Source organism: Odontesthes bonariensis, chromosome 21 (genome assembly GCF_027942865.1).
Source record: "Odontesthes bonariensis isolate fOdoBon6 chromosome 21, fOdoBon6.hap1, whole genome shotgun sequence".
NCBI classification, from domain to species: Eukaryota; Metazoa; Chordata; class Actinopteri; order Atheriniformes; family Atherinopsidae; genus Odontesthes; species Odontesthes bonariensis.
Genome location: NC_134526.1, coordinates 8,158,546 through 8,174,394, shown reverse-complemented (window position 1 = coordinate 8,174,394; position 15,849 = coordinate 8,158,546). Strand labels below are relative to the sequence as shown.

Below are 15,849 nucleotides of genomic sequence, written 5' to 3'. Positions count from 1 at the left end.
TGAGACGTTGAGGAACCGTGGGGTGCCGTATTTGTCAGACTTTGATTTGTCTTCCACTTCCTAAACAATTACAACGTGTGTATATCAAACAGTCAACAGAAAAGGAACACTTTGAATCATTATAAAGCATAAAAGTCAAAACATTTCTTTGGTTCAGCGAGGGATTAGCAACAGAATAGACATTCAAAATAAGCAGCAATGATCTGACATTTTCAGAGAACAAAAACAATTGAGAGATTGAGTTCTGCTTTATAGAGAAGAAAAGTCAAGTTACACTATTTAAAGTTTAAGATATCAATTACCACAATACACAGAGGTGATAAAAACTGTTTTTAATTTCAAATCAAGTGCTAACAAGTGCAACTCTGTATGTCCCAATGTTTGACAGGTTTAACTTTCAAGCATGTTTTCAATGCAACATTTAACGGTTTCATTCAACACTCCCAGGTAAAATCATACATTTTAATGAACTTTCTAAATGAGAACCCCTGTTCCCTAATTTGATGTGCAGAAAAAAAAAGTCTATTTCACCTTTAAATTAAGGGAGGGAAAGAAAAAAAAGTGTACTTATGGTGTAACAAAAAAACAGCATGGAGTAATGGGGTACTGATTCTGGGGTAACAATGATTCAAATGGCCCTCTGCTAGTAGATAAAAGTCATAACTTAGCATGACTTACTGCCTGTTGGTGCTTATGTTCATACTTATTTTAAGCAACTCAAGCCACTAACCAGAGCTGCCATCTCCAAGATTTCATTGGCTGCAACACAATACTGGACACAGAAGTTGGTCAGACCCCACCACTTACTGTGTTCAGACCTCTCTGAGCAGCAACACGATGAAAATATTAATTACTGATTGGCAAAAGTACAGAGGAATTTTCATCATATCACCCGCCGACAAGTGAGTACATTTTTATTTTAGAAATATGTTCAAAACTTATCAAACACAGATGGTAACTTAGAAATTCACAAAGTTCTAGCAGTCGTTGCAACACGTACATCTGCCTCAAAGGGCAAAACAAAAAAACTTGTTAATCCTGATAATAGTTTAATGAAGAAACACACAAACATAAAGCCTAAAAATGTTACACTTTGTCCACTCTGACTTTTAAGCCAGCAAAAGTAAGGCGGTATCAACCCTACTCCAAATAAAGTCTAAAATTCATTAAATAAGTTCAGCCATTACCAATCCCATGGATGACTGACAGTGTTGTGACAAGTCCGCCAGGTGTCTCCCAAGGGTACTGTGTGAAATTATACGTTTATCTGTCACTCGCTCTCCAATTTCAAGACAAATTAACCACTTTAAAGCTCCCTCAAATTTGCAAGGGGCATCCGTGTTTGTAATTGTTGGAGATCTGTCGTTCACACTGGAAAACTTCAGCCGCTGAGGCATCACTTCCCAAAACTCAACCCCTCCCTCCCACTGCGTGTCCTCCCTACGACCCCCTTCGTGTCCCTCTCGTGTCCCTTCCCTCACTGCACGGCCTGCTCGTTGGCTGTGCTGCCTGAATCCTGCGGCTTCATGACGTCAGGAAGCTCTGGGGGAGTGGAGAAAGACTCGAGCCTCAGCTGCTCAAATGAATCATCTGGGAAAATAACACAGACGAAACGGACGTTATGAGACATAAGACAAGCAGACGGTTATCCGGACAAGCCAAAACAAAAGAAAAAAGAAGCATGAGCTCAAAGTGTGAACGATCAAATGAGCCTGACCAAAGGTTGACAAACTCACCACCGAGACGAAAAGCTAATCCCACCGTGGCTGGAGCCTGAGGTCGAGCCGTTTGATTTGTGAAGCCACAATTTCCAAGAGTTTGACTGTCATTAAGCAGCACATCATCCTGAAAAAAAAACAGAGTCTGCCGTTTGTTCACTACACCGGTTATAGTGCACATTATCAACTAATTCAGAGTTCTTTTCAAAATCCTCTGATGAGCTTTAAGGGATCGAGCTGTCGGGTTTAAAATTCAGTATTAAGCGACTCTCTGAAGAAAAGGTTCTGGTAATGAACTCTGAATGTGAACAACAACGACAAAGAACAAATTTAAAGAAGAAGTCATTATATTATGATGGTCCATTTTAAAGAAGAAAAATAAATTGTTAAACTGAGTAAAATGAATAGTTTAACCTGACAAATAAATGCAACGATAAAAAAACCTTCTGAAATACAATATTAATATCATCTGTATTGGGATTAACTATTTAAATAGCTTTTGATTTTTAACATCTTTTTTTCTAATTATTATTCATTATTTGGTTTAGGATTGGAAAGAAGTTTTGAATACGATCAACAACTTCATCAAGCTAACACAGATGTCCCAATTTTTAGTTTTTGTCTGAAAAATGGCCTAAAACCTTAAGATATTAAACTATAATCATTTTTCACACAGGACACAGCCCTGAGAGGCGAATACCCAGACAACTTCCGTGTAGTAACACCACAAAATTCAAGATTGAGGACATAAATCAACAAAACCTCAAAGCATTTATGGTAAAAATGTTTGCACAGCAACTGTGAAAAAAGTCTAAACTTTTCTCCTATAAACTCTACAAATCTCTCAAGTTTTCATATTAAAAAAAATAAATAAATAAAAAAATCCTATTTGATAAGTTGGCATTTCAGGGCCATATTTACTTTGTAATAAAAAATTTAAAAAAATGTGTTAAATTATTTTCTAATAAAATGATTCAACAGTACAGCGAATACTTGGAAAACAGACACATATATGTTGTTTAAAATTAACAAGTCGGCCTGTAAAAAAGTAGCAACAAACCATGTGAGAAATTTTTTTGTCTGAAAGATGTTCCAGGTAGTTTATTTCACCTTATAAAGCCTCTGATCTTCTGGTGGCTTCTTTAAAATGCCTTCCACAATACGTTTCAGCTCATAGACTGTGGTGGACTCTTTGGCATCTGTGAAGATGGTCGTCTTGTGACGTCGGATCATTAAAAACACATCCTGAGTGAGAGCAAGAGACAGAGGAAACGGCAGGAATGAGACACCGATGACTTGCAAAGACATTTACATCACTGAAATTCAATAGCTGAAAATGCTGCTTTCCCAAACAGGCTGTATGCAACTCATTCATATTTAAGACACTGGATTGAATTGTTTCAGATTCTTCTGAAGCTAGAAAATAAAATTGCATCCCCATTTCAGTTCAATTTTATACACATATTCCCTGGAAATGAGATGAGCTTACTTTGTTGCAAGCACATGTGATGTACAAAAAGAAATCCCCAGAAAGTGACTCATGTCATATATGTGAACAACACTAAAAATATGAACAAAGCAGGGTTAGTGCAACATAACAGATAAGTTAATACAAACTCTAAGGTGTCAAGTTCCGTTGTACAACAATATATTAGAGACATTACAGACACAAAGTGGAAGTTAATGGTAGTGACATCATTTTAGTGAGGTATTTTTCTTAATTTTACGACTTTGTCTCATCTTTACGCCTAACTGGGCGTTTTAAGAGCCACAGTACAGCTGTTGGCTATCGTCATGACGATAGCTTAGCTGTTGCAGTGCTAGCCAAAGCTAGTCGTTAAACCAAATATTAGCCAACAGTAGCTCTCTAAAAACACTGGGCAAAGAAACAAGAAACCCCTCCCCAGTCTACCAAGTACTCAATACACCAATCTTGGGACCCATCTAAGGTTAAATAACTTAACTCTAATCAAACATTTCCATCTTAGTTATTTAATAGATTAGACTCTTAGTCCGGCTACTTAGCTTTCTTGTGGCTAGCTGGCTACTCGATTAAATAGATTTGTGACTTTAGCTGTCAGGAATTCAAAACTAAGTTAAACTCTATGTCCTTTGTCTGAAGTCATCTCTGTTGAACTCGCTGTCAACTTGAGCACTATCAAAGACAATCCCCAGCTACCGTGAGCTGGACAATTGACGTTACCCAAAGTAGCGGAAGCTAGACAGTGTTAGCACTGGGTAGCTAAACACAGACCTAAGATTTGGAATAACGGCTTAATGTCAAGCGTGGCTAAGCTACAAACAGCGGACATTTTACTACAAAGCGAAATGTTAGAGGACTAACAGACGTCAGGTTTGGTTAGTCACAAGGTCCTTTACACTGTGAGCTCCAACTGTCTTTCTCACTCACCATTTGTTGCGGCTGACTGCATGCAGGGAAAAAAAAACCTTCACTGCAGCGACAAATATGAGCTCACAGCAGCATCTGACAGCAAGCTGCAACTCCACAATCTACCAGCTGGTGGCAGTGCAGGGTCCTCAAACACTTCGTGCAGGCACGATTTAGAACCGATACGTGATATGTCGTGCATATGAAATAATATCATATAAAAACTCGTCTAGTTTGAATTTGTCACAGACCACATAATATATATATATAAAGTGTGAAAATAGCAGATTCCATGTTATTGAAACCCTGCTGTTGTCCTGTTTATCAGAAAAGTCATCTCAAATCTGGGACAAATTAACTTGAACAGCTTGATAAAACTTAGTTTGAACAAAAAAGTCTTTTTTTTTTTTTACACAACTGCAAATGCTGAGTGATTACAGGTGAATTACAACCTGTTCGCAGATTATGGATCACATTAAACAAGCCATGTTGCTGCTCACGGTAAATTAATTTGGATGATATTTTAATTTGTACAAGAGTATGACCCCCAGCAAACATCCAACATGGTTATTACTACACTTGGAGGATGTTTTTTTTGGCTTTTTTACTCTATAAGAAGTTCAAACACAGATGTGACGCAAAACAATTTATTAGCCTAACATTCTGGCTTTGTCAAACATACACTGATTTTTTTTTATCTTAGATAACGTAGGGGAAAAATATAAAACCACCTTGTAATTTGCAGCACCACACATTTTATGCAAATGGGCGTGCAGTTAAAACATAAGTGTTTGCAGAGCTTTAAGAAGCCACACTGACTGATTGGAGGAGTGTTAGTCGACTGAGGAAGAAGCCAAAGAAAATTTCAAAGCGCTATGCTTTAAGACAGAAAATACACTCCAAAGGAAACTAAAAACACATGGGCAGAAAAAGAAGTCATTGCTTGTGATTGAACTGTAATAAATCAGCTGAATGAGTGGGATTTTCATCCAAAAAAAGCCTAACATAAATCATTACTAACACCTAAACAGTGGGCTAAAGAGAGGCAGTCATGGACTGTGGATGATTGGATGAAAGGGATATTTAGTGATAAATCACCAATCAGTGTTGGACAAGGAGATGAAACTGGAACCTTTGTTTATTAATACTTTGATCCATTTTTCTCATTGCACCAATCAAAAGGAGGCTCGGTCATGCTGAGGTCATTTTTCAGCATGATAATGCATCCTGGTACATTATATCACAGTCTATGGCCTCAAAGAATTCAGCCCATCATAAAAGACTCTGCAAGAAGAAAACCAAATACGACAGTCTTATTCATCTTTTACCAGGTAAGTTTTACAAATCCTGAATGTTCAGATATTAAATGAATTAGTTTTGTGTCACATCTGTGTTTAGCCATGGCTTAGTGACTAAATCATGCTTTTATTTCTTGCTAGAATCAAATCCACTGTTTTAACTGTTTGACGCAAACACTCAAGACATATTACATATGAGCAACAGAGCAATGTAGTATTAATCACTCTCAAGTAACTCGGCACATTTTGGACTTTAACCTGATTTGTTTCTCGTTTGTCTTCAAATACTGGTTAAAAAAATAAATAAATCCACACTGAAGATGTTCTACAGCATTCATGACGCACTGTTATACAATGTCGAGAAATGAAACAACATTCTACATTCAAAGATATGATGTTTTTCCACTACTTCAATGCCAAAAATAACAAAAACACACTGTTAAATATCTTCAACAGGCGGAGAACTCCTGTGATTTTCTTTGGGAGAGTCGAGGATGCTGAAGTTGATCTAGTTTCTGTCCACAAACTAAACTTCTTATCCAGATAAAAGCATCGGGGCTGTAATCGTCTCATTCTGACAACAAAGTCACACGTTCCTTTTCATTAGTTTGCAGCTGAAACGGACTCCAGTTTGGTTGCAGAGTCAAATGACCTGAAAATAACAAGTGAGACAAGTGGTATGTTCCTGTTAAGTGGCTTGAAAAAGTTCAATATTCAAACATTTTTGAAACTGCATCAGAATTCAATGAAATTTTCCAGAGGAATTCGAAAAACTTTGATCATATGAAACTATGGAACATACTTACACAGAGAAAAACTTACCACAAAAACACTCTCTTGGATCTTGGAATAAGTATACTATGGAACAGAGGTAAGAACAAAATGGTCATTTCATCATATATGTGTCAATAAAATTTTGTTCTATTTAAACTCAAGTGTCCAAAACTTACATTCAGTCCTCTGGGAGATTGAACAGGCTCTAGTCCCTTACAGCAGAGTATTGAAAAAGGCCTCTCCTTAGTCTCTGGATGCTCTTTGAAACACAGACTGAAAACTTTGGCAGGCAGGTACACATCCCAGTCAGCTGCATGCTCGTCTGTTAGATCACAAACTATCCTGTTGGGGAGCCACAGTTTGAGGAGTTGCAGTGTTTAGATGTCAGCGTGATACAGGAATATTCATTCATGGAACTTAAAACCAAGCAAGGGTACAGGGATGAGATCTCCAGATGCATAACACTACAGCGTCATGAAAAAAATGAAAAGTGGTGTAAAAAATACAAACTGTACATAAATAATACCAAAGCATTGTCCATACAGACCTGTCAATCATCTGCGGTGTGATCAAATCTGCAGTGCCTGTCTGCTGATGATAAACCACGAGAGCAACGGAAACCTTCAGCTGATCGTTTAGCTCTCGGTTGATCTAGTACAGGGAGACAGTCACACATCACATCAATGTGAGACACGGGACACAATGCTCCATGAGTTCATCACGTTAAAATGCATTGTAACAACTTGCTGTGATCCTCTGCTACTGTCCTGGACAATGGCATTTAAACTGTTATAGTTCATTTAACCATGAATTCCATGTGAGATGTATGGTTCCAATGAGAAAGTTATGACTTGTTCTCGTGTTATTGGACAATTCAAGACCAATGCAGGTAAAAAATATTGATGAGAACAATATGTGACAACAACTATTAATCCAGTGACACTCCGCTGACGAGACACTGGAGTTTGTGTTGCTCCTCACTTCTGAAAATCTCTGTTTGCAAACTGTAACTGCACCTCTGATGCTGCTGCTGTGAGACCAGATAAGCAGCTGAATCACATTACATTACATTCACCAATGCGCTCACTTTGTGGACGATGTCATGAGGCAGTCTGGAAAGGATTCTGAGCGGGTAACCAAAGTGGGCGATGATGTCTGCGATGTTCTTCGCTACATGTGAAGGAAGGCACGACGGCATCGGTACCGCCTCCACCCATTTGGAGTAGTAGTCCGTGAGCGTCAAAATGTATTTGTGTCCGTTTAGGGTTTGAGGCAGTGGCCCCCTTACATCCAAACCGAGCCACTGCCACGGTTCGTTCACCTGCAGCCAGAAGATTACAACGTACAGTCGCATCGACAACTTTGATTTACAGTTTGTGGAATTATATCCAACTTCCTAATGATCATTATATTATCATAAACCTACCTCGATCAGATTTTCAGAGCCTTCACAGTCTGTCTGTAAAAATGATAGAAGAGAATGTGATTAAATTCACTCTTCCCACAGTGTGCCTTAAGGCAAAATATCAAATTTTAAAATGATTCTGACAACTTACCCTGAAAACATTATCTGGAGCCCACTGAATACTCTGTTGAGTCATATGACAAAACACAGACAGAAAAAGGGACAATTTGGACATAAATACAGATACAATTAACTAAATTGATCAAAGTAAGAACCTGACCAAAGTCGTTTTACCTGATGTGATACCACAAGTGTCAAGCTAAGCTCAAAATGAACATTTACACCAGTGACATGCCATGTTATCAAACAGATGAATAGATAATAAATCTTCTTGTCAAACATGACCACCGACCTGTGGTACACAGTAATCTCCATGAAAGAAATGTGGGAATGACTCGATCTTCATTAGCCCCTCATCAACTATGACTCTCCATTTCTCCGCCTTTTGTGGGTCTGCGTCTCTGAGCAGAAAAACAGAAAAAAACTAACAAATCAAAGAGGAAACAAAACAACTGTTTTTCAAAGTAATAAACAGTGTAAAAAATACACTGAACTTGCACTTATTTGATGGCAGAACTTTAAAGGTGAACACAACATTACCCAGTAAACATATCATAATTGTTCACAATTTACTGAATAAAGACATCAAATCTATAGTTGAGATGTCATGCATTTATTTATGTTTCTTCTTGTGACATTTGCAAATTCTAAATGTTTCTGAAGCTATAAGAGCTCCTTGTGGGTTGTTACATACCCTGAAGGCTGTTGTTCTGTCTGGCTGAGTTCTTTGTTCTGGCTGCTGTTTTTTGCAGTGGTGGGAGAGGTCGCTGCAGACTGAGCCGACTCTTTCTCTGAGGCTTTAGCACCAGGTGGCTGGATTCACAACACAATGTGTTTAGATGTTTGTTCTTCAGAGGTGAATAAAATCATTTTAAAAGTTACACAGAGCAGTACGGTCTCACCTTGAGCCTTTTACGTTTTGGGTTAACAGAGGCCTGTATCAATGGGACAGACACAGGAATATAAACATTATTTTAGTAAAAGTTTTTGCAGAAGCATGAGCCTTCCAAAAGGTTTAAGACTTTATTGTCAAACACTGTTAAACTGGAGCCGTATTCATTTGGGAGAAGTACAGTAAACACAAACCTTTTTCTTCTGTGTGTTGTCGGGGGATGAAAATATGGTGGGCACGGCATCTTCTCGAAGTGTCACGCTTTTTGCTGTTTTGTCAAGGTACTGCTCCTCAAAGTGATTGCTGCACAGCACAGAAAAGCGAGTTGGAGTCCAGTCCTTCCACTTCATGTTTGTAAGCCATTTCTTAAGTTTTCTGGGATTGTATAGGGGAAACCTAAAGTAACACAAAGCTTGTTAAAACAGCCATGGCCATGCAAAGTACAAGTCCAAGCAACACTAAAAAAAAAATCATTATTCTAGGATCCAGTCCATTTTTTATTCTTGAAAAAAAAGGGGGAAACATGCTTGTTCAGGTGACGTACACAACCCGCCAACTTTGAACAGTATTTCTACTACTTATAAGCCAAAATTTTCCACCAAATTGTTCAGAATGGACTTATTTATCACACAAAGGAATACTTCTAATAATAGTTGGGTATCACATTTGTATGATTTTTTTTTTGCTCATTCAAAGATAGTGTGATGAAAGGCTAAAATACCAAAATTCCTTTTTTATTATTATGTTTTTTGTTTCACTGATATTAAAGGTACAAAACAAAACAAACCAATCAGCTATTGGCAAGCGGCAAAATGATCATTAATAACATCGGTGTCGGCCCACAGTTTCACAGTCATTCAACCCTACTGAAAACGATTTTAAAGTAGGTAAAAATCTGGCCAATTTATTATATCTGTTAAAAGTCCTCTTTTAAAATTCTGATATGTTATATATTATGCTGAAGAGTTCACAGCAGCATGGCCTGGTTTTGTAGATGTAAGCCACATAATGTTATTCTTTTTCTTACTTACATGTGATATTCTGTCATTTATAATGTATGAAACTTGCTTTTTACGGGTTACTTGTCCAAAAGAATCAAATGTATACTTTTGTAAAGGAGAACATATTTTATTTCAGTGCACTGACTGTTAATTTCCATTTCTTTCAATCATAGTCTGAACTCAAATGGAAAGGATCTGCCCAGTGAACTGAGGCTCTTTTTTCATTACTATATCATAAATAAATATAATACATGGAGAAATGTCTGCCTCCAAAATGAACCACTCCATGCAAACAGAAAGGGACTAAATTACTACAGTCCAATTCTTTCACCAAAGGTATCTAACTTTTCTTAAATTTGTAGAAATTAGAATAAGCAGATATCTCTAAATAAGTCATACTTGTACAATCCATGTAAAAACTTTGTAATTTAGCTTTACATCAAAAATCTAACCAGCTAACTGTTCTTTGTCTGTAGGTAACAATTTATTACTTAAATTAACAACTTACTTAAAGAACTTAACATCTGAATCGTTTGCATTCTCGCAGTTGTAGGCACACGTATACCTTCCCATTTATACCAAAAATTAAGAATCTGAACCCAAACAAACTAGTTTGTGTTTATGCTAATGTTTAAAGAACGAAGTGTGTTAGCAACAATGGGTCATCTATATCCGGTTAAGATTTTCAAAATAATTACCAGTGTAACTTTTGACGAAAGAAATCCGACATTTTTACATTTTATTTTGCAGTATGTGCAAGCTTTTTACCACCCATGTCAAGTGTTTGTTAAGTACTTGTATGAAATCACTCAATTAATTTTCAAAAGAACGTGACTGCTCTCAAATATTAAACAGGATGTCTTAATTTGACACAACCGCCTTAATTATGGACAGTTTTGCTTCTTCTTCTTCGCATTCTTTGCTGGCAATGAGAGTTTGATGCTGCCCCCCTGAGGGTGGCGGTAGTCATTGAATGTATGTGATGGGCTATACTGTAAATAGATCAAATTCTTTCATGAGTATAAACAAAATAAACCACAGCAGGTAGTATTTGGACACTGGCCACTTTTTTGTATTTTTTTATTAGAAGAAACTCAAATTATTCCTGTACAATTTTTTTTTTTTCAGTCTACATCATAGACATTAAAATGCAATGAAAGAAGAACCCTAATTCGGGTTGCCTTCTTTGGGCTTACATGTTAACCTGTTTAATAAAAATTCCACCATGTGATATAAACAACGATATGAAGCAGCTCAACTGCTTTTTGTTTTCCACTCGACTCTCCACTCATCCCAGTCCAGCAGAGTTCTCTTTATGTCCCATCCAGCAGCTTCAACACCTGGAGATTACATCAGCAGAATCATGCTAATATTGGTAAAATCATAAAAACAGTAGATAAAGTGATATTGTAGGTCCAAACTACTTTGCCTGAGCGTACCTTTGAGAAATGGATGAAAATGTGCATCCATCAACTTGTGACTTTCATGCACCATTTCCCAGTGGCCTTTCATTTGAGATAAAAAAAAAAAGAACATGCCATTTATATGATGCAATATTCAAACATGACTTTAAAGCAAATGAAGGAGGTAAAGGCTCACTTTGCTGCTTTGTTGGGCAGTTCAACATGCTGCTGAGCCACACAGCCTGACACACTGCTCTGATTTCATCACGCACTGATGCTTCTGGTCCCAAACAAACACACACGCAGCCTACAAGAAAGACAGCGGGATTAAAAAGAAAAACAACTTTCAAAGTATGTTAAATAACAGCTGTTTTGTGGAGGAAGGTGAGATACCATTTCTGATTCCTATGAGGTAAGGCATGTTGTTTTCCTTCAAAGCCAGATTCAGATCCTCCAGGCTACAAAATGAGCAGAGTTATACAAAACTGTCCTGACCTTTAAACATGAGTAACCAAAGATGATTTATGTAGTCACCTCTGTACAACATCCTGTAACCTCACTCCGAGTTTGATTGGTGCAGTTTTTCCAAGCTCTATAAAAAAAAAAAAAAAGATATTTAAAAGCATAAATAAACTACAGATGTAACAACTTTAAAGTGCCACTACAACAGGTGCATTAAAAGCAAGTAAAAGCTCAACAAATGTGTGATTACAAACCCAAGAAAACCGGTTCTCTCCGATTGGCCTCTGGTGGACTCAGGATTCGTTGGTCCCTCAGGTACTGCTGGAACACAATCGACAGCCGGGCCTCGTTGAAAGTTTCCATGACAACTGAACGCACAGCCTTGTAGTTGGCAAAGAGATGAAGGACGGTGAAGAGGAAGAAGAGGCTGAGAGTCAGTCTGAGAGGCAGAGAGAGGGAGGTTAATGGAGATTTGTGCATTTAAAAACAGACTCCCACAGTTAGTGTTCACGCTCCCCCGACGTGTTGGTTTGACACTTACACTGGGTTATCTGTGACAAGGGGAATGAGTATCAAACTGACCAGCAGTCCAGCCAGATTCACCAAAGTCTCCTGTAGGAAATAAAAAAAATAAATCTCTCTCCATAAATATACATATATGCCTTTAAAATGACCATCTTATTAGAATTTAAACTTCTCTTCCTCTCCAGTATATTTAAAGAATAGAAGATATGCGTGGACACAAACGGGAGCTTTGCATCTGAGCATTTTCAGGCAGTATCATGTGGTCACAATGGTCTCCCTCATGTTTACAGCAGCTAACAGATCACAGTTACCTGACTGCCATCTTTGGCAGAGATGTCAGCCATGTTGTCCCTGCGAGCCTGATGAACAGTCAGAGCAGCTCTGGTGGCACCGCCTGCCACTCCGACAATAGACTGAAAAAAGGACAAAACACTTGAAGAACTGCCAGGGTCCGTTTGCATCTTATACGGCAGATGACTTTATCACTTAGCTGGCAATTAGTTTTAACTTTTGTTTCCATTTCATATCAGAAATCCAATGTCCCCAATACAACACAGGGACTCAGCATACCCAGTTCCTGCCTTTTTCTGCCTCCTGGCCTGCAGAGAACCATATAAAATGCATGTCCCTGCAGGTGGTGGGTTCATAGGGCAGCAGCTACACATGGTTTTTGTGGGCTGTGCCCCCATAGGTCAAGGCTGGCTCCATAACAGATGCCGGCCTCTTTTATGGACAAGTTATTGCTGAACCTTCTAAGCTGATTCAGCGTGAGGAGCTCAAGACATCCAGTAAAGTGGTTGACATAGTTGATTAGAGTGCCTTCTGTGCCCTCGGGGTAATTCCAAAACTCAAAGGAGGGATTATGAATTATTCTTGGTCTTGAAATGGCCCTACATATCCTGGGAGGATCTGGAAAATGTTGCTGAGGAGAGGAATCGCTAGAATACCCTGCGTAGTCTGTTATCACTGCGACTGGGATTAAGATTTGTAAATCTGTCATTCCCACATTTCTTTCAAGTAAGAGAAATTTGATGATAAAGATTAAATGAAACATTATAAGGTATCAATGTTTAGGCCAGCAATTTCCAAACTTGTGAAACCTGAAAATCGAGCTAAAACATTGCCACTTGTACAATGTATTTTCAGGTTCAAAATAAAAATAATATGCCCACTTACATTGTTTTAGTAGAATTTTTGTTACAGTTCCTCATGGTTAAAATTACCCAATAACTTCTGAGCAAAATCACCAATGGATAATCATATAAATTAATTTTAAGAGCTAAGAGATGTATAATCTCTTAGCTCTACTTTTACTTACACCATGGAGAAGCCCTGGTGAAGCATCTTTCTGAGGCCTGAGGTGTCTTTTTTTGTGGTGTAGAATAGTCCAACACATTTGTTTAACAATCAAAATGATTTAGCATAGGTTGGACAATTCTAATTCCAAAGTTTCACTAAATTATTACGACCTATTCAGCTCCAGAAAAAAACAGATCAAATTAACCTTAAATGTATCAGAGCTGACTATTTAAGAATACCTTGAATATCCCTGCAGTGCACACAATCAAAGTGAAGCAAGCAGGAAAGTAGGGAGCCACGATTTCCATGAACATGGCAAAGTCATTGAGAACGTCAGCAAAAAGTCTGGTGGGAAAAGGAAAAGAAAGGATGATCACTCAATCATCGTTAAACTGACTGGATAAAGCAACTCTTCCAACTTTGGCACATACCTCCATTTTTTTGCCTCAGAGTCCAGCTTACTCCTAGAACGCAGACAAAGAAATTAATCTTTAAAAAAGTGTTCCCCCTCAGAGGAGGGAAATTAAGATAAAGCTTCCAACACTAACAAAGCACAAATATGAGGCTACCCTTTCTGCCAGGCGAAGAGGATTCTCCCCAACATGCCAGTTCCATCTGCAGGCGAAACATTTGTTTGCAAGTGACTCAAATGTCAATATAGAGCACACAAACTATGAATGATTAATGTCACTTTATAGTATATTTTAAAGGGGGTTTCACCTCTTAATAACCAGGTGACTGTGGCTGCTGCCACGGTCGCTTCTTGGTTTCCAACGCCAACACCTTTCAGAGACGCCTGAGTTGCCAGAGTCCCTGAGAGGGAGCTGGAAAAAGCCTGCAAGACATAAAGAGCGCAAATGGAGTTTCAATCTGCCTGATGATCATCATCTCTGTGGTTTTGTTGGGTGAAGTTACAGCACCTGAAAAGTATCCCAAAACTGGTACTGCAGGTAATCATCACTGACACTGTCTGGATAGCCTTGAGGCAGAAAGACACTCTGAAATAACAAGTTAGAATATCAGGCTCAGAGTGTATGAGCTATAAATCAGTGCAGCAACTATGGAAATGTAATAAATTCTTACTTTAAAAACTCCAACAACAACGTTGCCTCTTGATTCACTTTCACGTCCATCCCTCCTCCTCTCCATCCCTCCATCCTTTGATAAATACTTCCAGCACTGTGTACTGCCATATCTCTCCGTGGCCAAAACAACCCCTGCATTTTTCTCCATTTTGGACTGTTCGGAGGGGCAGTCAGAGGAAGACTAACGATAATAAAAAACTGAACGATGCTACAGTCTAACATCCAGTGACATATATTTGCTTAAAACACACTTCAGAGGAACATAGCTCACAGCCGACGTGTCATTCTCCGATGTTGTGTTTTTCTTTTTGGCATTTCCGGGTTCAATTCCGCCCTCACGGCTTCGAGACTTCTCATTGGTAGATGGGGAGTTAAGGGCGGGGCTCCAAACATGCTTCTATCCAATTGAAAACACGTTCATGCAAGCGTGTAAGAATGACTATTTGGACTTTTACCCTTTATGTTATGTTGATAGAATTGACTGATTTGGGAGTGTAAGTAAACCATTTTCAGATCTACAATTTTCTTATAACACATTGTTGTAATTTTTCTCTTGACTTAAAGTAAAATAACAGCATTTCACAACTTCCTTTCATTTTCATTTTTCCATTTTCTGAAAAATAGAGTATTTATTGTGATTATGTCTAATTATAAAACGGCCCCTGCTGTTCCTTTCAAGTGTGACAGAGTTATAGATTGACAATTTAAAAAAACAAACATACATTCAATGTACATTTGACAAAAATAACTTATAAAATAATTTTTCACAAACAAAACATAAATGTCAAAAACAGAATGAGGAAAACTGTAAATTGAGTGAATTCATTCTACTTTTTGGCTACTTTTAATTTGAATCTTAACAGATTTATGACTATTCACAGTTCATGCTGGTATAGGACACATTAAATAAAATCAATAAAAGCATAATGAATAAATAAATAAAATCTGTATTGTTGATATGGAACAGGTCAGGAAGCATAAAGGGCAACCATAAAGTGCATTGGTAATTTTAATGGGTGCTCCAGAAGGGAAGGTAAGGACACTTATTGCTCGCATAATTCAGGGATTTTTTATGAGCAATCTACAGTAAATTAACAGATCTGCTTGATTCTACACATAAAGGTAGAGAGGGTGTCTGCTTCCTGAACCCAAACTGACAGCTGGCTCCACAGAGAGGGGCCTGATCACTGAAGGCTCTGCCTCCCATTCTGCTTTTAGAAACTCTGGGAACCAAAAGTAAACCTGCAGTTTGAGAGCGAGGTGCTTGGTTTGGAAAATATCCAACAATGAGATCTTTAAGATATGATGGAACTTGTTCATAAAGAGCTTTATATGTGAGGAGAAGAATCTTAAATTCTATTCTGAATTTAACAGGGAGCCAATGAAGAGAAGCTAAATCTGGAGAAATATGATCTCTGCTGTTAGTTCTCATCAGAATTTTGGCACAACTTGGATCAAGAGTAGGTTTGAGTAAAGGT

At 38.0% G+C, this 15,849-nt stretch overlaps 3 protein-coding genes across 3 annotated transcripts; all 3 read right to left on the bottom strand.

Moving 5' to 3' along the window:
• Positions 1 to 317: 317 nt before the first annotated feature.
• Positions 318 to 4,218, bottom strand: elob (elongin B). The gene is made up of 4 exons (XM_075454468.1): positions 4,129 to 4,218; positions 2,829 to 2,963; positions 1,737 to 1,845; positions 318 to 1,590 (listed from the first exon to the last, which is right to left on the bottom strand). Exons 1-4 carry the CDS (start codon positions 4,129 to 4,131, stop codon positions 1,478 to 1,480), a joined length of 360 nt encoding a protein of 119 aa, XP_075310583.1. The 5' UTR covers positions 4,132 to 4,218; the 3' UTR covers positions 318 to 1,477.
• Positions 4,219 to 4,597: 379 nt separating this feature from the next.
• LOC142371147 (uncharacterized) lies at positions 4,598 to 10,258 on the bottom strand. The gene is made up of 12 exons (XM_075453758.1): positions 10,106 to 10,258; positions 8,791 to 8,992; positions 8,607 to 8,639; positions 8,399 to 8,517; positions 7,997 to 8,105; positions 7,736 to 7,768; positions 7,606 to 7,638; positions 7,267 to 7,500; positions 6,727 to 6,830; positions 6,356 to 6,521; positions 6,228 to 6,263; positions 4,598 to 6,057 (listed from the first exon to the last, which is right to left on the bottom strand). The coding sequence occupies exons 1-12, from the start codon at positions 10,168 to 10,170 to the stop codon at positions 6,049 to 6,051; spliced, it is 1,143 nt and encodes a 380-aa protein (XP_075309873.1). The 5' UTR covers positions 10,171 to 10,258; the 3' UTR covers positions 4,598 to 6,048.
• A 402-nt stretch (positions 10,259 to 10,660) lies between these two features.
• Positions 10,661 to 14,694, bottom strand: rusf1 (RUS family member 1). The gene is made up of 14 exons (XM_075453664.1): positions 14,370 to 14,694; positions 14,207 to 14,284; positions 14,007 to 14,121; positions 13,856 to 13,901; positions 13,718 to 13,750; positions 13,526 to 13,631; positions 12,299 to 12,400; positions 12,004 to 12,074; positions 11,717 to 11,901; positions 11,535 to 11,592; positions 11,394 to 11,458; positions 11,197 to 11,307; positions 11,037 to 11,102; positions 10,661 to 10,937 (listed from the first exon to the last, which is right to left on the bottom strand). The coding sequence occupies exons 1-14, from the start codon at positions 14,517 to 14,519 to the stop codon at positions 10,852 to 10,854; spliced, it is 1,272 nt and encodes a 423-aa protein (XP_075309779.1). The 5' UTR covers positions 14,520 to 14,694; the 3' UTR covers positions 10,661 to 10,851.
• Between the last annotated feature and the right edge of the window lie 1,155 nt (positions 14,695 to 15,849).